Here is a 26,380-nt window from a genome sequence, read left to right as displayed (position 1 = left end):
TTGCTTTCTTCTAGTTCTTAGGAACCTCCTCCAAACACAATGACTGTTCCAAACCAATTAATACATTCATTGCAATACCATTTGAGAGAATGAGAATAAAGAAGGAAAACTGATTAGCACCTTTGTTGCTTCTGGCCTGATCGGGAATTAAAGCCTCAATATTTAATAGTGTAGAGAGCATTATCATGCTTAAATTATGTTACCTCTGTGGGCTCCCCACTTATGCTTTGGAGAGGAGTACAACTAAAAGAAGAATCTTGTCAGGTACGGTACATGATATAGCAGTATTTTGCAGGAAAGTTGTGTGGTGTAAATAAAAAACCAAAAAGCACATACAAACTTCATAAAAATACTGTCTCAGAAGTCAGATCCCCTCTACACTGGCAAAGCAGAAAATAGCCTTTGCCTCCAAACTAAAAAAAAAAAAAAAAAGAAAAAGACTCCTTCTCTAGGTTTTTCTGTTCTGCAGCAGAAATTGTTCTCAGAATAATAATAATTAATGTTACTCAAATAGCGAGCATCCGAGCAATTAGAACCAGGGATAATGGAGAACACTGAAAAGTTTTACCTTACAAGGGATCCACCATAAAGGCATAAGAGGTCAAAGATTACAGGTAGTGAACAAAAAGAAATCATTTCATTCTATTATGCCTTATCCTTGGAAGAGCCACAGGAGAATGAAGTACAAACAAGGCAAAAGATTCCACTCAATCCAAAATAAAAAATCAATTAAGTAGCCTTAACTCCTCCTGCAGAATTTATTTTCTAGAGAGACAGTTGTCAAAAGTACACAGACTTGAGAAACTTTCCAGTTTTCAAATAGAACATTCACTTAAGGTCCCTTCACAGGACACAATGCTGCTTGCCAAGTTCATCTGCTCAGATGTCATTTCTCTTTCCAGGAAAAAAAAAGCAAACAAAAACCTCCCAAACGGTTACGATATGTTAATTAACCTATCATTTCTAGAATATAGTAGCTTGCCAGAAAAAAAGGCTAAAATTGTGAACTGACTTCAATAAGTTCCCCATTCCTGATGATAAGTATCTTTAATTAGCATTTAAGCACTATTAGGTAGCCATATTTGGATGGTCCAAACAGTTTTCATTAGGTTTGATAGCCACTAGGAGTTTCAAAAGTAAAAGTGTCTTTTGTTAATCTTAGTCTTCAAGACATATTCTCAAAAGAGCAACTAGCAAGCTCTTGAGTGCAGAGTCAGCTTAACAGTAATTTTTTTCAAGTGCATCTACAATTAGGGCTTCAGTGTTGCATAGGTATGTTTAATCTAGGGTTAAACTGAATGCAGGTTTAATAAGGCTATGGTGAGTTCCACTTTATTATGGTTAGATTGCTGCTGTTACCCTCACTGGTGCATTAAAACTCTCTGAAGTATGTCTGACTATATTCCACTGGAGTACAGGCAGCAGACCATTGAGATGCGGACATACGTGATGATCAGGACTTTTCTTACAGCTTTACCATCTTCCAGCACTTATGGACTTCAGCACAATGAAAGCAAAACTCAATTAATTTATAATTACCCAGCAATAATGATTATGTTTCCTTTTCCTCTGAACATCTGTCTCAAAATGTTTTCATCTTCACTGAACATTAGTCAAACACCTGCTTCTCTGAGCTGTGATGCTGTAGGGAATCATTCTCCAACAGGGGTTTAATATGTGCTGAAATGGGAACGAGTAACTGTGACTTTAATTAATAAGGAAAAATGTAGTAATACAAAAAAACAGCTAACACCACTTGGAAGGTGAAACATAAACATAAGCTCTCTTTCAAACTAAATGAGATGAGCCACTTGAAGCCATCTCAAAATAAAGACCAAGAACCAATGACAAGGGTTTTTTTTATCTGAAGGTAAGTGCACTGTCATTAACCTTCAGGTTTCAGAATTCTTCCTCCTCTTTTCTTCTTTGACACGTTTAATTTTCTATAAAATCAGGATACAAATATATCAAAGCAGTTTTATGTTTTCTGAGTTTTTTGGTCATTATTTGAGGTGTGCAATTCAGTTTAGATTTACTACTCTCATTTCTAATTTATAAATGCTACCTCGTTTTTACAAGAAATTGTCAATTATTTGGATTGAAAATAGATTAAATGTACATGACTAAACTTAGAAAATATTAATATTTTGTTAATGAAAAACTTATAGAATTATTAATGTTAATACATGGTGACATAGTATGAACTCAAACATTAATTTCTTATGTTTCATATATTTTAATGTTTGTATTCCGCACTGGCAGGTTGGAAGCTGAGAGTTAGTCCTGCCACTGCTCTAATCTAAATGATGTCAGGGCAAAGGCAAAGAGATCACCACCTGATGGCATTTTTAGTAGTAACAATTAGGCCAATTAGTATTAGCCTCTGTTCAGAATATATATGCTCAAATTAGGCTCATTTCCCATCTGTTATAACCTTATCAGTGTCAATTTCTAGAGACAAACTTTGTTCCTGAAAATAGAGAAATAAAGAATGAACCACAATATGCATAGATGATATTGCAGTTGAATAAATGATATTGGAAAAGTGGTGAATCAACATGAATATGAGAGAGATTGTGATAAATTCAGTAAAGAAATTAATAAGCTGCAATAGATGGTTAATAGCCTACCTACATTAACAACTCAGCATATATAGAGGTCATACATACTTCATGTCATAAATCACAATTTATTTTAGACAATTTTATTCACTAAAAATTAACAGTTTGTTTCAGCCACATTTATTCTCAGTCACCAGAGTGCTATGCACACTGTCGCTGTGCTTAAAAGTAGGGATGGTTAAGTAACTGACCCCTCTCTCTCCCTCCTGTTCCTGCATCCCCTTTCTTCACTTGACTGAGTCTGCTTAACACTAGATTTTTATCGTAGACCTTAATAATACATGCATAAACCCAAGGCCCTCATTAAACATACTGCTAGATTTCAACTTCCATTTCAGATACCATATTGTCTAAGCCTAACCTTCCACCAACAGACTACACTTCTAGCATCATGTATGCACAGGCTACTGATACAACCATATGGAAAACAAATATCTGGATCTTCTTCTCTAATCAGAAGAATACAGAGATCTGTGCTGGATGTGAGGGGTATATTGTACAACAAAGAAAACTGCTAGCTGAGCTGCATTTAGTACATCTCCCCAAACTTGGATAAAGATTAAACTAATTTTTACCACCAAGCAGTTAAATTCTCAGAGAGATAACGGTCAGAGTCTCACTAATATGCATTGTTTAATCCTGCTGAGCCAGGGAATGAATTCTGTGACTTCTCTCAGTGATATGACTACATTGCAGTAATAGCTACAACTAGTATCTAGCTGATAGTGATGTAGACTAGATTCTGCAGTAGTGCTAGAATCACTGCAGTTACTCTAAACAACAACTGAAGCTAAGCTTTTTATCTAGTGCAATACCTTGAGATCTGCAGTTCAGGCCTCCTCAGGACCTCATGATAGCGTTATTTAATGAAGAAAGAAAACTAATATTGCTTTCAAACAAACAACTGAGCAGGCTCCAAGTTCTGGCAAGATCAAAACATAAAGCTGTAAGGATTTTGGAACCAAAAAGAACAGGAATAAATGGTAATGAACATACATCATTTACACTGCCATCTGCATGCACATCTAATTTGGTCACCATTGTTTGTGAATACCTGGACAACAAGGGAACAAATCCTAAAATGAGTGACTTAAGGTTTCTCATAAAGGCACTCAGTCTGCTTTAACATTCTCCCAAAATAAAAAGCCCAAAACTAAAAGACAAAGTGATATGTATACACATTCCAGAACATGGATAAATAACCCTAAATCAGTGATAGATAAAAATGTCATTATGAATTTGGGAACTATATATTTGCATAAAAGCACTGCTAGTTACTCCATCTCTTAACCAACACTGTGAGGAAAAGAACTGACAGACGACTGGTCTGCTCTTCTTGCCTTAGACCCTCCAACATCACAGCCATAAGAGCTATTACAGCCCAAGAGTGTAGTGGCTGATAACTAAAACCTCCATGACATTGATCACATGCTGAAGAGTAGAAGAAATATGTAAGACAACTATTGAGGGAAAAGCAGATGCACAACTCTCTCAATATTAAACCCTTAATAATTAAAAAATACGTACCTGTATGGTAGCTTATGTTTTACAGAGGTATTGCTGCTGTGTGCATTCCACTGGGGCTGGGCATGCATTCCTGCACCTAAGGTTGGAGAATTGAGACCCTTCAGTTCAAAAGTACACTTCAGCCATTTACACACAGTGTAAAGGAAACATTCTACTCTTACTTCTTTATCACTATAGACTTCACGAGGTATAAAGAAATCTGAAGCAAAGGGGAAAGCTGGAAAAAAGTGGAATACGTATGGGAACAGCATGTTACAAAGGCAAATCTGTTAGATGGAAACAATTAACTTTTCTCTTCCTTCATGTGTTTTTCCCTATTCAATTGTCATTTTCTCCCAAACAATAAATGAATGAGGTAAGACACCAGTCCTTTTTCAGTACTGATGAAAGGACTTCCTAGCTAGAAATCATACCTGGAACAATGCTTGCTCACAATTCTTTGCAAAAGGTCTATAGAGAAGTCTCTGTTATTTTCTTGTACATGTCAATAAGCAAAGTTGGTGAAAACTTTTGAACGCGCTGCGATTACACTGGGCATTGGTGTCTTTGACCATTCACAGCATTGCACTCTGCTGCATATCTAGTCTGAAAATTTGTGGTGCAAACTGGAGAACTTGCCAGTCTCTCAAAAGAGGTAAATTTTTAACAGCTTAATTCAAAACCAAGGCTTAGGGTTATTATGACACCTGAACTGTGTATATTTATCAGTATTTTTAGGAGCTTTGGTTATGATTTAATGGAAACCTTGTAATCATGAAAAAGAGAGCATATGTGCACACGTGTCAGGCTGTTCCGATACCAAAACTTTCAAAAGTCTATTCTAGCTGTTTCAGTCTTTAAAAACATACATAACACAAAAAGATGAAGAAAGGCAACACATGCATGAAGCACATGGCAACAGTAAAATTTCAGAAATTTCATTAAAGACAAAGGATACTGGCTTTTAAAGGACAGAAGAGACTAATTGCTGGCAAGTGCACATGAAGTAAATCCTGGGAGTGGCCCAAAGCTTGCGAAGAAAACTACAGGCATTATCGTCAGTGGCTGCAATTTAAAAAAAAAATAATTAAGTTTTCTTAGTAGACGTCTTCCTGGTATTCAGATTAACCTTTTATTAAGCATAGCCTGTATAAGTCTGTAGAAATGCATACAAAAGCAATCTTATCAGGTGCAGTTGAAAAAGGTTAGTGTGAAACTAATACTTTGTTGTCAGTCAAAAAATCACCATTTTTTGCCAGAAAACTGGCAGAGAATTTGAACAACCCTGTGATCTAAGTTTGTCTTGTCTATGTAGAAATTATCAGTATAAAGTGCTTTACCTATTTTTTTTTTTTTTTGAGAAGTCTCAGAAGCAAGGGAATGGTAAGGAACACACCTGACCTTGGAATCAAAAAGGCATCCTCAGGAAAACACAGGTTCCAACTACCTTTAAAAAAGATTTGTTTCCTTTCATTGCAAACGGATACATAACTAAATGATACTACTGCTGGAAAAAAGGATCACTCAGGGAATGTTCATTTGTGATTCCTGGAAAAAAGCTTTCTGCAATTGCAAGCATGCTAGAGATACTTAACCTCAGTATTCACACGGTAATCTGATGATGCATGCATGCATCAATTCCAGAGTACTAATAATTATGTATACAGCATTTATATAATTATATAATTATTCATAATTTACATAATTATGAAAAAGCATTTGGAAATTTAAAAAAACTCTTGTTTAGTTTTGTAGCATACTGTTGTTATGTTATCGTATACAAATACAATCTTGATAAACGTTATGAATTCTGAAAAAGTATAAGATCAGAGTAACATTAAATTAATAGATCCTCATGCAAATAGTAACACTGAGAAAACATGGGTACAGTGTACTGTTCTGATGCACACTTTGAAAACTAAATCTTCCCTAGACAGAAAGTTTGAAGACTTCAGAGCAGAGACTTTTCTTTGAACTCAATATGAGCCTTTCTATCTAATAACTTACTCTTTCCCTAATCTAAGTGATTTGGGGAGTTTCCCCAAAGCAATTTGTTTGGCTGCTGGGAGGGACTCAACTATCCTTTGAATCTGTCTGCAATAGTAAAAAGTAGTTTACATTCTTTATTATTCAGTCATTGAGTGTGTGCCATGAAAAACAACTGACAAACCTCAAACCAAAACAATATGGAAACCTGCTGTTAGTCATAGCTACTGTTGTTTAATAAAAACATTCCAGTTAAAAAGGACAATGATTTCACGTATCATTTGTTAGCCATGCTGCTGTGCAGTAAACAGTGACACACAGATAAGCAGCAATTTAGGTAGGCTAATTAAACTAATAGGGGAAAACCAGGGGGAAAAAAATTATAATCCTGTGTGTTTCTTACTCTGGCATTCAGAGTAATCTTTCACGCAGTTCTACATTTAGGAATTTAATGGGATTTCTAATTTTTATTATGTTTGTACTAAACAATCTACTGCTTTTGGAAAAGCTTTCTGCCTTCTAGAAACCTTTTTGTATATTATTTATTGTTTCAGGATTAAGAAGTCTGAACAATAACAAAATAAAATTTTTGCTTCTAAGAACTTAAAATTCAAAAATGTGATATATAGAAGGTAATTGATAAAAAAAGTAGATGTGTTGATAATTTAATTGCATTTAATTTTCTGGTTTTGTTTTTTTTTTTACATACACCGGTTTTTTAGAGATCTCAATGAACAAAGTAGAAGATCATTCTACATATAAGACAGAGACAGGGAGGAAATCACTTGGAAACAAAGAAATTGAGTTGGCACCACAGGTAGAGAAGTTGCTGGAGAAGATATTGCATAAATGAAGAGATTAACAGACATTGTTGTCTCCTGTATTAGCTGCATGCTTAGAAAACTCATTTACAACAGCTTTTCAAGCACAGACAACACCATTTCCCTGTACCCCAGGAACTTCAAGATAAATTCTAAAACAAAGTAAAGCTGGATAAAACAGACTTAGGCAAGAGAGTGGTAATGTTGGTAGGAAAAAGCGTATCACACAGAATTAGCCCAAACTAGTTTCTGGGGACTCCATATGTCCACTGTCAGGAGAGGTCACCACTGTTTCTCAGACAGCAGTAAGAGCCAGAAATACTCGCAGAGGCTTAAAGCTTCCTTTCAGCACCAAATTGTTGTCTACAGCCAACAGTAGTAAGCTACTTGCCACAGAAAAAAAGTTAAAATCTATGTTGTGGTTTTGTAGGTCAGCAAGTTAAATTACAGGTATCTCAGAAATAAACATCAGACTCAAATCAGCAAAAAATGATATTATTTTGTTTTTTTTAACCATTGTGTATGGCTTTACTAAAACAAAATGCTTAAAGAGAAATTTTGAAGAGAGACACAACATAATTAAACATTGCACTGAGAAAATCCAGACTGTTTAACTACAGAGGTAGTACAGCAGAGCACCTGCACTGACATGATGCATCTTATCAAAAAGGAATAGCATGTTCAGGAACCAATATCCATCCATCCTGCATGAAGTCACAACAAAATAATGTATGTCTGTTAAATGAAGAACAAGACCTCCAGTCAACCACATCGGCAGATAAAGCAAAGACTGAAACACCTTCATGTCAAGCCAACCATTACCTCGGTTGCATGCTCATCTTCTAGAGGTTTCTTCCAGGCTCTTCAACAGATTTTGTCCCTTCCTATTAGATACATAACTGTCTACAGTGTATGCATCTGTCTCTCCATATCATGTTCCTGAAACGTGTTATCTTGAGCATGAAAAAGGGCATGACTAAGCTCTAGCCATTCAACAAAAGATAATAAAAACCTATTATTCCTACGGTTCTTACATTTACTCTCCTACATTAAATTTTAAAAGCTCTGAAATGAAGGATATACATTCATGCTTACTTTGAAAATACTCATTGACTAATATATACGAACCCAATCAGCAGTGGCACAGATTTGAACCTGTTTGAATTCACATGGAAACAGATTTAGTACACACATGGTTAGTTACTAAGTCTCAAGAGAAGGAAGGAGAGCAAAAAAAGTACATAAGGTAATTTCTTAAATCACTGTGCTGTTTCAGAACCAAACATACAAATTTACCACTATTAACAAAGGTCATCAGCATGTAAGAAGGAACTAAGAATACTTCCTGAATCCAACTTCTGGTATCTGGGTTTGGGTTTTGTTTTGTTGGTTTTTTTAACAATTTTTTTTTCATATACACGGGATGGCAAATAAAAAATATATATAACTTAACAAAATATTAATGCAACAGAAATAAAAGCAAACTACAAAATCACATTGAATTTAGCATTATAGATGAAATGCCTAACCCATTTTATGACTACAATTATTATTCATATTACTGTACTGTGTAGGGATCCTACTGAATGACGAGAGTCCTGCTGTGACAAGAGTGCTGGAAACACAAAATAAAGGAGACTCCTGGATCATAAATCTTATAATCTAAACATCAGACAAAAGGAATGAACAACACACTTGGAAACATGAGAACATGAGTTAATATGAATCACTGTAATAAAGAGCAGTCATAACATATCAGCAGCCCTAGAGAAATACCTTTTGAGCAGGCAGATACATCTTATCATATTTCAATATTTAGAAAACATTTTTTCTGTTGTACATAAAAAAAAAATTAAGGAAATGAATCCATCAACCCTAAATGTATTATATGAAGGCTCATTAGCGCTAGCCTCTGTATAACCTCTAGTGATGCACAGGTTAAAAAATATGACAAGATTTGTCTATCTTTGCTGAATAATTGAAGTTTAGTCATAAACAAAAAATCATTTTAAGAAATGCTAGTGCGCAATGAACTCTATGTGAGGCATGAAGAAACACTGTCCATTTAATCCCACAAACCTGAATTTATGCTTTGTGTGTAACAATTTTATTCTCAAGTGAAAACAAATAAAATTTTATAGATGTTACAAAGAGACCACAGATTTAAAATTATAAACTCATCACAGTTCATTCTCCAGCAATAGGCTGAAGTAGTGAAGCAAACTACTCCCATCAACTAGTCAATTGTTTTCCAGTGTCTTGGTTGGACATAACGGATGCCCAATTCCTTCTCATTCACAAAGAAGGAAGTAGGACGTCCTGCTTTTTGGTCTCCTCCCATTCTTCTAAGTTGGTACTGTTTGCAAAGATATCAGCAAACATACTTGGCTTCTTTTAGAGACAGATCTTCTGTATACAGTTGGACAGCAATCTCTACGTTCAGTGGATTCTCACAGCTGAGATACAATATTCTTGTGGCTCTACTTGTAGTGGAGTAATTGAGAATTGTGCATCTCTATTATACAAACAAAAATGCCAATGGAAGAGAGCAGGAACACTAAAACCAGGCTAAAATAAAGGATTCTAAGGCTGAAGAAAAGAAAATGACACGTCTCTTATGGTCCTGTAAAAAATTGCATTCAGAATGTGTCCTTATCACTTGTATATTAAGCTGCAAGCATTAGTGTCTATTGATAGGCAAATATGGATAGGGAATGCTACGAAAGTATATCTTTCATCTGGGTCAAGAAACTTGCCACGGTGCGAGCTGTAAATCTTATTAGGCAAGGAACTTCTATACCTTGTAAGCCTCCTAAACACTTATTAGGCACATTGGATCATGGTGTTTTCTCTTTGAATTCTTGACTATACCAGTTAGGGAAAATATGAAAATGCATTTAGTAAAAAAAAAAAAAAAATAATAATCTGCAAGAAATATAATTTCACACTGTATTATGAAAATCAAATACGGACACTTCCTGGTCAAGTAATGACCACTAGCCACTAGGCAAGGAAATCAAAACACACTGCGCCCAAAGGTCTGAAGAAGGTTCATAAAATCACAGTAGATCAGGCTCAGATGCAAGTAGGCAGTAGGGTTAATAAAAATGTCATAGTCTTCAGGAAACATTGATCTAAATGATTCCATTAAAATGATGGGGCTAGAGGATGTCTTTAATACAATTAGAGGAAATGGAGTGAGGTCCAATATGCCTCTTGAAAAAAAATGTAGGATAGTTGTGACTTCGTTCAAACATGCTCAAGAAAATCCTTCATAAATATACTAAAATAAAAACAAAATCTTGAGTCTGTATAAAGTGGAAAAATCATGCAAAATTGAAAGTAAAACCAGTACATGTATGTGTTAGCAGTCATAGAAGATATACATTATAGTCCAGTGGAGCTAACTCCTTCCCTCAACAGCGTCTCCTTAGGAGTCAGTCTAAGAGCATGAAGTTAATTTCAAGCAATGGTAAAGAGATTTTGGTGCAAACAATTGCCGTACCTTTGTATTAATTCAAACTTGTTTGAATTGAAGTGGCAATAGGATTCTGCTGACAAGTAAGTTGAGTCAAAGGAAACAAGCATGCAAAATAAAGGAAGGTTCCACTAATTAGCAAACATCATCAGCATTGTTAGGTATTTGTACATGGTACCAAAAGGGTAAAGACCAGCAGACACATCAATGGAAGGGATTCTCAGATGCCTGTAGTAATGCTGGAAGACTTCTGCCTCATGAACTTTGATTCTGAAATAATCTTGTACACAGTGAATGCATCTAGTGACACACGCAAACAGACTAGCAATTTTTGGTTTTTGTAGGCTTGGAAATTTTATACTATCCTCTTATTTGTAGAATGCAGTGCCACTTTTCATGCTTTTTAGAAATTAACAACATACTATGAATTCTAACTCAACCTGTTTGTGGCTAATATTGATAGAACTTTCTTTGCTTCGGTCCAGCTTTCTATAAGCTTGCAGGTACATATAGGGGATCTTGACAAAAGTCTGTAGACTGTACTTAGAATCCTAGTGGTGCCTTAGGGAAACAATTTTTGTGAGTTTTAAATGCAATTTTAATTCAACATGATAACTAAACCAAAGTTTGTGCCCTCTGACAGCCTGCTCCCAAGCCACCCAAACAAGGAATGAAACTATAATAGAGTTAACAATCAATGATCAGAATATAAGCAGCATGATGTTTATACACGACTGGGACTGGAATTAGGCAAAATCAAAAGAGGGGTTGCAAATTGTAAGTGTTTCTGGCAAAGAGCAGAATGATTTTGCTGGCAGAGGTCCTTATTCCAGCACTGAAAGTTTATTTGTGGCTTTATAAACTGATATAGCAACTTAAATTGAAAGTATAATATTATGTTTTCTTATTAGACTCTCTCCTTCCCACCTCCCAAACTAAGCACATGATTTTTACCTGGATTCTTTAGAAACTTGAGAGATTACATTGCAAAGAAACTTACAACCTGGAAAAACAAAAGTTCAATTCACTGTTTTGAAAAAGTTCCAAATGGTAGTTGCTACTCCACTAGCATGAAGGAAAATCTCCCTCCCCTTATCAAGAATTTGTAATAAAAATTTTCTGTTTTATACTCTATTATGTTCCTAGCTCAGAAGCCAAGACCCTTATTTTATAATTGCATATCAAAGAAACATAAAACCCACTATGGAGGAAATTTTCACTTTGTGAATCTCTCTCCATAAGAAAGGTATCACCAGTTCTCTTTTCTGAAAAACTGGTAAAGGAGAGACATCTTACTGGTAACTGCAAGTTTCCTTAAAATTCAGTGGTAGAGGGGGTACACAAAAGACTCCTCTGGAGACAGATATTTAAAAATTTTGAAATAAAACATCACCCTTCATGAACAAATCCATAATACCGCACAGTTTACAGGGATACGATGCTGGCAGAGGAGGCTTGGGAATCCCATGCATCTGACTGCAGGCTGGACTAAGAATCAAGGACCGAACTCAGGTTGGTGTAGTTGCAGCAGCGAACTGCTGCTCATGACCACAGCCTCCAGGTGCACCAGTGTCACAGAAAACTAGTTAACTGAACTACTCAGAATGAATTTCTTAGCCCAGCTGGTAAGAAGCAAGTAGAATATTCAGTTTACAGAGACTACATTTACCCAGAAAATAAGTCATTACAGAGAACGTGACAAAGAATGATAATGTAAAACAGCAAAGAAGGGAAGAGCACTGTTCATATTCTTTTTTATGAACACAACACGCGTGCGCACACACACACACAAATGCTCCTTAAAGAGGAAAAATTTAATTAAACATTAGCTTGTTTAAGAGAGTATGATGGCTGTCTGTTTTATGGATGTCAGACTTGGTGGTTTGGTATGAGGCAAAAATTACATGGCTGGATTGTTGCAGAGCTACAAGGTGAATGGAAGAAACAAGATGTATAGCAGCTTGCTCGCAAGCATTCTGGGTAGTATCTTAATGAGTTCACAACTTTCAAAAGATTCAGCTTTTTTCCAGGTATTTAAGACAGAACTTCTCTTTCCTGTTATTTTGCTTTTCTGTGAGCTACAATAAAAATTTGGGGGTCTCATTTTCATTTACCCATAGATCCTTTCATACTACCTGGACTCCACTGTAATTGAGAGTAAAGTCTCTAATATTCATTTTGTTTAATATAAAACAAATTCAGTTTTAACATCCCAAGGTCACAGGATTCCAAGATGTAACTAACCGGTAGTCTTAAAGGAAAAAAATCTCTAGAAACAGATACATCTAGTTAAGCAATGTATTGCTAGGTTCCTTCCTCTGAGACGTACTGCATTACAAGCACTAGAGGATCATACGGTCCAGGGAGAATAAGGTCATAGCATCTACATTAGTCCATTTCTAATTATTAACAATAATTTTATAATTTCATACCATTTCATAATCATTTTCTCAAAGACAACGAGCTCATTATTCATTAGATACTTAGAATATGTAAGGAGGCACATGTACCTTGCCAATATTTTTTCAGCTTTATAGCCTGTTGAGGAATTGCCTCATTATATAGGTACGTCTTCTATAACATCTGTGTTTTCAGTTCTCTTGTTACTACATCAGGAGTTCTACTCTTGCCTTTGGGCTCCTCTTAGATGTTCTGCTATTTATCTTCTTTAGTGATATTTTCAATTGAGTTACCTGACTATGAAGAAATTTTCATATGTTATTTCATTCATGAATACTATTTCTGCATCACGCTCTAAGTAAGTGAGCTGGAAATAATGAGCTCTGAAGTTGTAAGTAAAGAGCTTCAAAAATAAAACATTTTCAACATCTATAAATATCAAACAGATATTGTAATATTTGTGGAGAAATAATTAAAGTAGTTTTCTGAAAGCTAAAATGTACTGATTGAAAAATTGAGGAAGAAACGTTTGCAGGTTTGGATTTTTTTTTTCAAGTAGAAAAGGAAAATAGGAATAGCTTTATATGTACAATTCAAATTTAAGTAAAAAAAAAAAGTTATAATTTAGCCTAAATTTGTGCCTCTGAAATACCACAAGTTTGGCAAAGTTAGTGGAAAATCTATCAGAATCTCTTAGACAGTAAACTAACATTGAACAGCTTCCTTAGTAACTCCAATATAAAGAAACACCAGTTTAACTCCAGTCATCTTTAGTCACAAAAATTCATCATCTTTAGCATTTCTTGGCCACTGTTACCCATTTGCTTTTATCCTTCAGTCCCTCTTTAAATCCCATTTGGTAACTATGCGCAATTTTACTGATATTTCTATTTAATACTATTAACAGGCAATTTATGTGTTTGGTTTTTTTCCCCACAGCAGTTTTCAGCTTTGATTTTGTTATTCAAGACACAAAATAGTTTTTCAGTTGAGGAACACATAACTGGAAGGGATCTACAGAATCAGTCCTGCAAGTAATGTCACAGAGAACTACTTTCTTAATTCCTTTACATACCAATCAAGTTCCAACTTACTCACCACTATTTCAATTAGCAGACTTTCCCTGGACTTCACACCTCCACAGATTTCCTTTTACTTTTCAGCCTAAAATTTATTCATGGTCAAGTGTATCCATTCGTTATGTCAACACTGTTCTTGGTCTATTTATAAATATAATTAAATATCCTTTTAGCTTTTGCTTTGTTAAGGTCAACCAGTTATGCTTTTTTAATCTTTACTCATGTGGCATTTTCTCAATGTCTGAATAGTAAACATTTTCTGCACTTCCAGTATTCCAGATTGGATTGCACTAGAACCAGTATAATGCTATTAATATTCTTTCTATTTGGAAATAATCTCTTGATATCTTGTACATTTTACATATATATATACACACACACACACAATCCCCAAACCTACAAATTTGTTTGTAAAATTGTTTTGTAAATTATCTCTTTTCTTAATAGAGTGCAGACTAGCAACAGATTTCAAAATACTAAGAATTACTAACAATTTAATCTATCATCTCATGCATAAAAATTCATCCTTGTGTATATTTTCTTGGAACCTACTATTTCCTGGGCAAATTGTTAGATTTTTTTTTTTAGAGTACTCTAGATTGGCAGGTTCTATAAATGGGATAACCTGGAGTATTTTACTTAAAAGCAACTATACTCAATGCCAAAATCATAAGTGTCTATCTATATTATCCCCCAAAAAATATTTTCAGAAGAAAAACACGGAAGGTAAAAGAACAGTGCTAGAGAATAAATGTAAGAAATTGAGCCACTGAAGTCATTCTGCTAAAACCCACTGTCCACAGAACTGAGAAACACTGTGCCACTAGCAGTTGTTGTACTACTTAATGAGTGTTTAAAAATTCAGTGAAACTCCATCAGTTTTTTCCTCTGTGGGTTTTGTGGTTTGTTTTAGTTTTTTTTAATCAAAGGCAATGTCCAGAAACATTATCAGTACTAAAGAATCTGTTAATGGCATTGTTTTACAAAAGTTCCTAACAGACAGGGACTATTTTATTGTTGGATGTATTCTTTATTTTATTAATGATGAGAAGTAATCAATGGAATGCTAAAAATAAACTTGTAAAGAAATCTAGTCTGAAATCTGAATCTGTTGTTTGAAGAAAGTTCAGTGGTCAAGGTAACACCAGTTGAAGATTGACTCTTGCCCATTGTGAAATAGGCATGGCTCTTCTAAAAAGGTCACAAATTTTTCAAATATAGGCACCATGTTTTAAATTTTGCACATACAAAATATGTTCATGTCACTCAAATTACACAATGTGGCAGTGTTGTAAGTCTAAACATTATTGTCAATTAATGGCAGAGAAAAGAGCCCAAAGCTCATGTAAGACTAATGACTGGGACAAATCCTGAAAAGAGACAAAAAGTATAAAACAACAGTTTTCCTGTTGCATGTGATTTTGTGTGTGCATGTGTGAGAGTGCATATAACAAATAATGTTTAAGTTCAGGTAATAGCCCATCCATTTGTTCTCAGCTTCTTATCCAGTTTCATTACTAAAGGCTTCGATTTTAACTGCATGTTAAAATGCATATCCAAATCCCATATAAACCATTAGTTAGTGTGTTGACTGGTTCAAACCAATCAAAATGGAGAATCACTGCCGAATGTCTTCTTTTTAATCTACTTGTCAGCCTCTGGGTATGTAGGATACTTGACTGTTTCAATTTTCTCCTTAACTTTATAAGATGGGTACAGGCCTGTTCTTCCTAATTTCCTATTGATGCCTTTTGAATAACCATCCCAGTGGTTTCCAGCTACGCCAATTATATCTCCAGGTTCCATAGGAATTTCATCAGCAGTTCGTGGATGATGAGCATAAATAGCAATCTGGTTGTGGGCATTCTGTCCCCCAAAGTAGTAGATATCATCCAAAGAATGGAAATATGCTGAAGCATCTGGATGCAACGTCTGCATAATTTCATAGGCAACTCGACAAACCTTAGAAATAAAAACAGAAGAGAAGTCATAAGTATTGTTTGTGCCTGCAATAAACCACACAAGTCAGCAACCAACGTTTAACAGTTAAATTTCACAAGACGGTCAAGTTTTAATATGTCCAGGTCAATAAAAAAAACCCACACAAAAAAACCCCAAACCAAAAAACCTACACATTTACTAATAACAAGCATTTAATTTTGCAGCATTTTAATTAGTATTCTGGTGATCAGATTTAGTAAATAAATAAATAGATGAATAATTATAACAGTCCATTTTTCAGAAGAAATTGAAAACATCCATATGAACACTAGCCATCCTGCTTTTTAAAATCAATTACATGTAGCCAATCAAATGTAAAAAAACATTTGTTTTCTTTTTCTACTACTAATAAAAACTGTTTATTACTTCCCTTTGAACCTTTAGAACTTGCATTTTCAAAATTTATTTTTCAATAATGAGGCTTTATATTTACTTTTCTAAAGCAAGCTCCAATTTTCATAATCAAGTAGTTACAGAAGCACAAGGCTTTAAAAAGTTGTTAATATTAGAACAGTGATGGCAACTTGGAAGACAATTAAATGAAACTGAATTCCAGCAAGACAATAATGAGGTTGGCAAGAAGAAAAATGCACTTTGAAGTGTCACTGTATCACATTTTATGAAGGGAATTTTCTTCAGACAGGAAACAGGTCCCAACATGAGAATCATGTTGTATTTCTCAGAATTGCCAGAAACAAAATAGGCTGCCACTATATTTAATAAAGCTCTTTTCAACAATTGGCTAGAAAGCTCTTCTCCATCAGGTGTCTGATTTGGCCACTGTGACCTTTCTGACTTCCAATTTATATTAATGTATCTTTCTCTGAGTTTGCATAAGCTTGATAAACTAACAATACAGCAGGCTTCTTCAGTATGAAGAAGCATTTAAGCTTTTTCATAATTTTCAGTCTATGTAAATATAGTAAAGCTTTTCTTTTCTCCCCCTAAAAATACAGTGAATAGAACTCTGATCAGTCAAACTAGACATTTGTACTTTCCTAGCTTGTTTGAGAAAAGCTTTTGCTTTAAAAATGTAATAGATTTCCTTTTATCCCTCTCCATCTGATCTTTGAAATAAGTTTTCAGAAGTAGCTTGCAGAAATCAGGATGAAGTTAATTATTTCAAAGTACTTGTTATACACCGTAGCATATAAAAAAATTTGATTACCCACATATTGATAAGAAGTTATTTATTTTATAGCTTCTGGGACAGTTTCTGTACTTACATGTACAATGCAAAATACAAAGACTAAGAAATCCTGGAAGGAAATGTGATTATGAAGAAAAATACATCAGACAGAGGGAGCTATGATTTCATCTAAATGAAGACTGAAGAGACAGAAAAGCTCTTTGTTTTAATGTGCAATCTTAATTCTGATACTGTGTTATGATTTGTGTAACTATCATGTGGCTTCTCTGTACATCTCAATTTATGTGATGTGGCTGAAATATGCCAAGGTAGATTGTTTCCCTTGACTCCACATCATTTGATGGGCCTAATTTCTTTAACAACAGTATTTTAACGAAATATCTATTCTTCAGCTTATGTCAGTATCCATTTAATTTTGGTAGCATAAATAAGAATTAATATAGGGGACTTCCTAAAGCATCTGATCCTATTCACACATACTGTAATTTTCACTTAATACCTCTGTAATGAAGTTTTGACTCTTTTTGGCAAGGAAAAGAAAGTGGAAAAAGGTCAGCATACAATTGATTAACATGAAAGTCCAAAAATCACACTGGAAATAAATTAGACTACATCCTTATCCTTACTTCCTCTTCATACAGATTGGACAAAAGATGGTCATTAATAGCCTGATTTTGCTTACCTTCAATGGCAAAGTAAGTACCAAACTTTTTATTTAATTGATGAAAGGACACAGAGATAGTAGTTCAAATGTTAGAGATCAGAGGATCAAATTTTAAACCCATAAAAGAGAAATCTTTCTGAGCAGTGGGAAAACTTGCAACAGACCTTAGAAAAGCCAAATATATGAAAATACTGTAGAGATCCACATTGTTCCATGACCAGCAAAATTGGTGCTAAATTATTTTTGAGGAGTTTGAATTATTAAAACACAAGAAATTGCCCTGAACAAATTAAGTAGATAGTTGTACTAAATTCATAGTCTCAGCTATTGAGAGTAACAGTCTAGTACAGGATTTCCTAGACTTCAGTAGAATTTTCTGCAACTCTGGAAAACCAGTATGTCATCCAGCAAAAGTCTATTGTGAAATGCCCGGAGATGTAGAATGAGACTGGAGCTCAAAGATACCATGTACCCAAAAGGTATGCTCAAAGGGGGTTGCACCAGATGACCTCTGGAGGTCTTCATCAACCTATATCAGCTTAACTACGTCAATGTATTTTAACATACATTTTTTTTTTAATTACTCCAATACTTACAATTCAATTACAATACATTCCATCGAAGTCATTTGTACCTATATTTAAACATGTTTCTTCTGTTTATACCCAGTGTTTCATTTAAAGCAAACACTTAACACAGCTATCTGAATATAATAAGAGCAGAAAATTTAGAGATTTCTTATTAAGTTTTCATCCAAGAGCACATAATTCTTCCTTCAGAATATGAACTGTCTCTACACCAATGCATGTGTGGTATTTAAGACATGCAGCCCTAGGTCTTGGCTGGTGATCACCTCTTTCACTTGATATGTATTCAGTGGACATACTTCAGCTGAATCAAACATTATTATACAAGTGGATGGCTCCTCACAAGCTTTTCTTAGTGACGATTTTTACTTAGAGTTTAGTCATGTCTTGGTCTGAAGTAGCCTATCTTAATAGCCTCCTAAATATGCCATAAAATGTCATTTCTGTCACAGGGTCTGGTGAACAGTGAAAAAAAATGTATCCACAAGCATGACTGAGGGATAAGAGGCTTTTCAATGCTTTTTCTGGTTTTGCTGTCTTCTTGTCCTGCTAACGTCATTAAGAATTCTGGCTATCAAGGTCAATATATCACCGCATCGATCATATATTAGTATTAATGCTATGCTTGTTACCTATCTAATTGTCATTACAGCGCAGAAGACAATTTATATTTCAGGCTGTGGAAAACATTTCTTTTTGAAGTGAATTTTAACTTTCAGTTTGGTGTCCACTTCCATGTAACAGTACAATCACATGTGATGACAATCTATTGCCATCTATAGTTGAATGCTTTCCTAACCAGGAGTGTCACCTAAGAGTATATATGACAACAACAGGTAAAAAACCATTCACTCTGATTTCAATCATATTTTGCCATCCTTGAATTAGGTGGATCAGCATATCAGTCACAGAATACTGCTTTCTTGTCTTTCTTAATCTTAAGAAAGCTTTTTAAAACAGCTTTTCATGTTATGTGAAATTAATATACAATATGATGTAATAAGAAGAAAATGCCAATGATGACAATTCTATGATTCAGTTTTCTAATGGACTCCAACTTGCTTCATCAAACAACTCAAGAAAGGAAGCTTGTAGCTTATAATTACGCAACAAGAGGTCTCTATGGATTACAGTGGTCAGAACTCACACTTATTGCGCTGCTGGTGGATTGCTAGAAATCTAATAGACTCTGGAGAGAAATTAAATGCTTTCTTCATTCTTTTCCATTCCCACAGTCAACTAAGGCAACAGCAGACACGTTTAAACTGTAGTAGGGTGCAATGATGCGTAGAAATGGATGGACACAAGTTACATATTAACTTTATGCAAAATTAAGAAGTGTAAAACATGTTTAAAATTATTTTTACTTATTTCAAATGCCTCAACTAAGCTGCATAGAAATGAATGGATACAAGTTATACATTAACTTTATGGAAAACAAGGAAGTCTTAAACATGTTTGATACTATTTCTTGCTTATTTCAAATGCCTTAATTAAGACAGTAACATCAACCAGTGCTTACAGTCCTCTTCAAGGTTCCCATAGCATTGCAAGCCTTTAATTCTTCCTGAAATTCTCATGAGAAACCACTGAGAATAAGATAACAGGAGCATGAAGAAAACTGAGATTCAGAACTGGTACATATGTATTGTATTGCAATTTACCTGGGACGAAAATGTACAGACCAGGAAGTCTGCCTGAGACAAAAAGTGAATATCCAGAATAACACCTCTCAGGGAGTTTTCAGTGTATCTGTTATGAAGTCCTGCTGACCAGGATATGGAGTTATCGCTGATAAATTCATAATTTGGATACCTGTGAAAATATAATACACCTTTAACAGCAAAGTCTTTTTTTTTGTTTGTTTGTTTGTTTTTTTAAAGAACCCTCATCTTTGCTGCAAGATAAGATCGTTAATTTCTTTCAAGTGAGTCTCTGCTTTACAGGGAATAAATTATAATTTTGTTGACCATTTTAGAGTGTTACTTCTGCCTCCAAGAACGCCCTCTCTTTATGCAGAAAAGGTAAAATTAAATAAAACAATGTTTTAAGTCTGAGATTTGACACTGTAGAAGTGAAAAAATATGAGGAAGTGTATGTCACACTCTGTGAATGCTACTGATTTTAGATGAAGTATACACAGATCACTTCGTTTCCCCTACTACTAAATAGAATAAGGGATAGTGTCTTTAATAGACTACATTTTGTTTATTACCATATTCTCTATTAGATACTCATTATGACACCATGCAAGAAAATCAGTAACCTGTTAAGAGGGACATATTAAATAAATGAATCCAAACTAACCAAAAAAATAAAAAAGTCTTTCACGGTTATTAAGGCTCTATGGAGGACAAATTTTGCTATTTCCTGGTCAAAAGGAAATAAAAGAAGTGTAAAACCTCATGTCAATACACCTTTCTGACATATCATAAGCAAAATAATAATACTTTAAGTCAAAATATTTTTATTTGAAATATAAACCCTTGTTTTATATTATTTTAAAAATAAAATCAGAAGTTTTTAACATGTAACAATGACTTGGAAAGAAAAAAATCATTTTAAAAAGTGTGAAAAGAAGAATAGTCTTCCTCAAAATATTTGTACCCCTTTACTGGGGAACTAAAATCTGAAATAAATAGTAAGAAGTAGCATGAATTAATTACATTTTCAGACAGCCTCCTACCAAAAATAAGTTTGACATGAAAAATTCCAGGTAGATTAACAGAGATCGTAATTACATTGCTGTTACACAATAATTATATTTCAACCATGGAGTGCAACTCATGCGACTAACCTGCCAACTACAAAATTTCAAGTACAGGGTTAATCACAAAATAATTAAAATAAAATTTATTTTTCAAATTTACAACTTCATAGCAATTATAAAGCAACGTATTATATAAGACAGCGAGGCAGCTAATATTACATTTGGAAGAATTAATCATTCTTATACTGTTTAATAAAGAAAATCAGAATATAGAGCAGGCCCTAATGCTGGGGCAATAACAACTTAGACCTGTAAGTAGATGCTTCAAAGCCTGACCGTCCTGCGTTGAACATTGCTCAAAATAAAGTTTACACTCGCAAGTTCTTGGAAAGATTCTGAAGTTAGCACGCACTTCTATACAACAATGCAGTTTGTGTATACACTCTGGACACACAGTAGACATGTAGATTATGAGGATCTCTTGCAAGAATTTCCCTAATTTACTCCATTTTAATGTCAAAATTATGGGAAAACTCTTTTCAAAAGTGAAATGGGCAAATATAGCAGGCTTTTCCATCTAACATTCACTAGCCATGACTACCAAATCAGGAAATTTATCTCAAGTGCCAATCAAAAAGCCGTAAGCAGAACTTCCACATTTGAGAAAGAATTTTAGTTTATCTTCATAGCAATTTTAATATAATTTTATGTTCCTGAGAGAAACATCTGCTCTAACAAAAAATAATATATGCACGGTAATTTTCCCAGAGATAGTATGACAACTTTAAAGGCTGCATCTGATCATGAACGTCAGGGGAAGTTCGTGTTACATTAAAAACGAGACAAAACAAAACAAACAAAAAACCCACAAAACAACAACAAAAAATAAAAGGGAAGAGAAGGTGGAAACATTATTCATTTGGAATAACTGATAAGATCTGTTCTGAGAAATTATAGAAGGATATGTACAAAGAAATAGTTTTTTTCAAGATGACCTCTATCACAATGATAATTTTCTTTCCTATCTTCTCGTGTTTAACATTTTCTGTCAATATTTAACCAGTTCTCAAAATACAACAGATGACAAGACAATATTTTTGATATATTCTATTTCCATTGTGTGAATATTAGGTTGGTGTTTTTTAAGAAAAAAAGTACAGACCAAATGGAAATATGTCATACTCTACTGTGAAAACTATCTGAGGAATGGAAATGGACATCAGTCTTATTTTAGTGACACAGCTCTGAGGGTAGCAACATGAAGAAAGTTTAACAGAAGATGTCATTTCTAGGGACAGTGAACATAGTAAAGATATTTGCACACCCCTTTGCAAGTTCTTGGCATCAGGAATACTGTTAAAATTAACCACTTCCTTCAGACTTCAAAAATCAGAGTCCAAATGCTCAGTATAGACAAAAGAACCTTTCTTGAAGAATTTGATTTCTTACGAGCAAAAGATCATTCTAATAACTTAACAAATGAGGCATACCGATATCATGTTGGATCTGGTTAAAAAACAAAGGAAACCCAAGCAGAACTTTTGCACATCTTATGCACATATTTAAAATTTTCTCCTTCCCCCCTTTATTCTGGAAACAGTCTTTGAGATACTTTTAAATCCGGTCTTTAATTCCAGTTTGTAAAGCTGATCCAAATTCACCTTATCAACAGTTTCAGAACCTATTTCTTCAAACCAGTAATCCCAGCTTAGCATTTATCTACTCATATGTTTAAGTTTTCAAACAAGCACTTTCATGTTATCCCACACACACCATGCTATATTAATGCTTCGGAAAACACATTTCCTTTAAACACCCTAAAATGTGAGCATAATAGCAGCCATACTTGGCGTGACCAAAGAATCTTCTATTTCACTATCCTGTCTCCACCACAGGCTGAAACCAGAGCATAAAGAAAAATACAGTAAAAGGCCAAACCTATACTCCTCTCAAGCTTAGCCATATGTGGCCCACTGACCTTCTGCATAAGGCAAGGTTTAATTCTCCTTCCCACTCAATATAATGCTTTAGATTCTGTTTAAAGCTATTCTTACCACAATGATTACAAAGAATAAAGGAAATGAAACTTCTAAAGCTCTATAGTTAGCTAGTGCTTCCTTCTATTCCCTTTTCTATCTGTATTTATATTATGTAAAATTTACATCATAAATTTTGGGGGATTTTTTTTTGTTTTAAGCCGAACTCAGGCATGATCCTATTACTAGGATTCCTGAATGCAGTGGTAAATGAATAACAAATAATAAGATGTCATATTCTTACTGAGAGAAATCACCTAAATACAGTAATTTTGTAGGATCTCTTCTAGCTTTCCAAACATATTACCCACACATTCTCTTCTTTATAACAGGAAAGGAGGAGACTGTGAAGACAAAAACAAAGAAGGGAAACTGGCACCATACGTTTTCCTTTGTATCAGACTAACTACATGTAGTATATCTCCTCCACATATCTAAAAAACAACATCTAATTCTTATAAAGCTACCTAAATAAATTCTTGAAACTTATATACAGGCCAGGAAGGATTTACTTTTTTTTCCCCCTAGGAAAAAGGTAAGAGAAGAAATCAGATGAAGGTAGAGAAGAGATAGTTTAAAATCTTTCCTTCCTGCATTTACCAGCCTCAAATAAGGATACAAACTAAGCAGAGTTATGAGACTATTTCAAGTTCCAATTGGTTTCAGAAGCTGAATAACTAGTTGTGTAACTACAGCTTATTGCTACACTGTGCAGCAGGTGCAAACCAAGGCGAGTCCCAGGCTCCTGTTATCAATTTGCTAGGACTGGGGCAGTGTCCAGAACAGGCAATGCAAGTTTTCTTCCCTCTCAAAGAACAGTGTGAGCCTGTGTGTAAACAGATGGAGTACGAAATAATGTGTTTATTCAGGTCTTGGGAAATGTATGAGCTGTTCATCAGACTCAAGAACTTTGAAGCAGTACTGAATTCTATATATTAAGCACACTATGACTTGGGGGCGGGGAAGCTTGCAACAGCTAAACTACAGATAGCATACAGGGAGAAAAGACATTAACTTGCTATTGCGGAAGTAAATAAATAGTGAAATAGGGTGGGAATAAAGCTTTCATAAGTGCTGAAAAAAAACCTCATGAGGGAGGCAAATTATTGCAAAAGATGAAACAGCAAAATACAGATGACTTTACAGGTAAACGTCCTGAAAGAAAGAATGCAATTTGTTGAATTTTACTGCTCATATACATGAAAAAGAGAGACCTTAATAGATTCATATATAAACTAGCAAGGTATTAAATATGGTTTCCTAAGAATTTATGTACGTGTTCAGCTGCATTATTGTGAATACTCTACCTTAAAGAGAGAAGATGCTGTCAATAATATTATAGACTAGAAACACATACACAAGAAAATTCAATTTTGTATCAGAAAATACTAAATCAGCCGAAGAACAAGCATTTTACACCATCTCTAACACAGCACTTACTTACCTAAGACAAACAGCATGACCTCTGCTTACCAGAAGTTGTCGAGTGCTTTAATTTCATAATCTTTACAGCTGTTGAACTCTAAACCACGGTCTATCTCTAATCATGTTGTTCTATAGCATCCTAATTCTGAAAATACATCACTTTTTCCTTTCTTTTGGAAAACAAAACAAACAAAAACACTCTGCAAACTGATAGTGTTGACTCCACTGTCTTTAGTATTGTACTTGCAGTTGGCAGACAACTGACTGCAAGGGAAGTTTCTGAAACTTAATTCAAAACATTTCCATTTTCATGACTCTGAGTAGTGTAAAATACTTCTCTTAATAGAAACAACGTGCCTATTCATGTGAATGTTGGCTAAATTTTCATTATTTAAATGCCAACATTGTTTGACAGCCAATCACTCTCATGTAAAGAGAGGTATAATATCTAGTACTTACTAATATTAGTGCACCAAATAATGAATGCAACATAAGCTGCTGCAGTACAATGCAATAGCTGATTCTATCAAGGCTCAGTAGTGCAGTGTGACTCGAACATTTTTGTCAGAAGTGTAAACTAATTTGTATTTTCTTCACAAGAAGAGGAAGAAAAGGTTCCTCATGAGCAAAACCTGACCTTAACCTGCCCTTCAGACACCCTTAAATGCTGAAACATCAAATTGCATCCTGCCTTCTGTGAAATCACAGGAGGTTTCAAATGACTTCTACTCGATTGCAAGCAACTTAGGAAATTATGTTTCAGTGTAAGCTATGGCCTGAAAACTCAGCAGCAACACATAAAAAATAATCTTCACTACTTACAGATTCTATGGCTTTTATTAAGAAAACATACAAAATGAATGTTGTACTAATGAGCTGTACTTATATTTCAATAAGTGTGATTTGGAATGGACTTTAAACTGACACAGAGACTGCAATGCTTAATAAAATTCAGTATTGTTTTACTAAGCAAGTCACAATTCTACTATTAGTTTTTGTTGCTACTGAAAACTTGGGATGATATGTTTACGCAGGTGGTGCATCTCATTATTATTCACAAAGCCAAAGTATATCGTGCTAGGGATTCAAAGTTGAACACAAAGAAAAAATGCATAACTAAGATTGTTGCAGTAATATTGAATTCTGCTATGCTACAAGCAGTAATTAAAGTTATTTAGGACAATGTAATGAATTAAATATTATAACCTCAATTTTGTATTACCTGTCTTTTCATTGTTCAGATTTGCACTTTAAATGTTATGTTATCATAATTGTTTCTGCTACTGTTCTTGTCTCTACATATACAAAAAAGGAAGGATTAGATTGCCATCATCTGGAGTTGTATATGTTCGTTTAGTTTTTTCAAAACTCTCTAATTCAAACAGCAGCCCTTTATAGATACAAAAGAAAAACAGAAATGGCACAATTGAAATACACAGGTTTGCAATGCGGTAGATAATTCCTTTACTACAAAAGAACATTTTCTGCTTACCTTGTATATGCCAAAGAAAATTTGTAATCCATTATGTTATCTTACATATTTTTCTAAGCATGTCTACCAAGAATAAAAGTTAAAAAATTTGCCATTTTTTAGTTACCTTGATTTTGAAAAGTCTTCATTTCCTTGCTTAAATGAAAAACTAAGTATGCTCAAGGGAGATAAAATTTTGGAAACAGAAATAGGTGCTATTCAGTAGACAGATAAATAAATAGTACTCAAAAGGAAAACATGTGAACTTGTACTCAGTAATGAATACGCCTAAATTGAATGTATCCAAAATACTTAACCAAGTTTCCAGAGTCATGGCAATAAGCACTTGTGAAATAGTTTATATCCCATAAACACCATAACCCAAGAAAGATATAGTTAAATATGGAACATTATTCTTACATATGCATCTGCTTTATTTTACTAA

The 26,380-nt window shown here is 34.3% G+C and overlaps 1 protein-coding gene across 4 annotated transcripts in view; it reads right to left on the bottom strand.

Moving 5' to 3' along the window:
- Positions 1–5,085: 5,085 nt before the first annotated feature.
- The window catches only part of FUT8 (fucosyltransferase 8), a 130,214-nt gene continuing 108,919 nt past the window's right edge, over positions 5,086–26,380 (bottom strand). For 3 of the 4 annotated variants that reach the window (XR_010070701.1, XR_010070703.1, XR_010070702.1), the window contains 3 exons: positions 19,958–20,108; positions 12,923–15,853; positions 5,086–5,192 (listed from right to left, as the gene is read on the bottom strand). Coding sequence is in view for 1 of the 4 variants with exons in the window: in XM_063332099.1 (XP_063188169.1) it covers positions 15,536–15,853; positions 19,958–20,108 (469 nt within the window). In the remaining 3 variants the exon portion in view is untranslated. Of the gene's footprint in view, positions 5,193–6,779; positions 15,854–19,957; positions 20,109–26,380 lie in introns of those variants that run through there. The other variant, XM_063332099.1, reaches the window with a different exon arrangement.

This window comes from Chroicocephalus ridibundus, chromosome 4, assembly GCF_963924245.1.
Source record: "Chroicocephalus ridibundus chromosome 4, bChrRid1.1, whole genome shotgun sequence".
Classification (NCBI taxonomy): domain Eukaryota; kingdom Metazoa; phylum Chordata; class Aves; order Charadriiformes; family Laridae; genus Chroicocephalus; species Chroicocephalus ridibundus.
The sequence above is the reverse complement of the archived record's forward strand: the minus strand, read 5'-3'. Positions and strand labels throughout refer to the sequence as shown.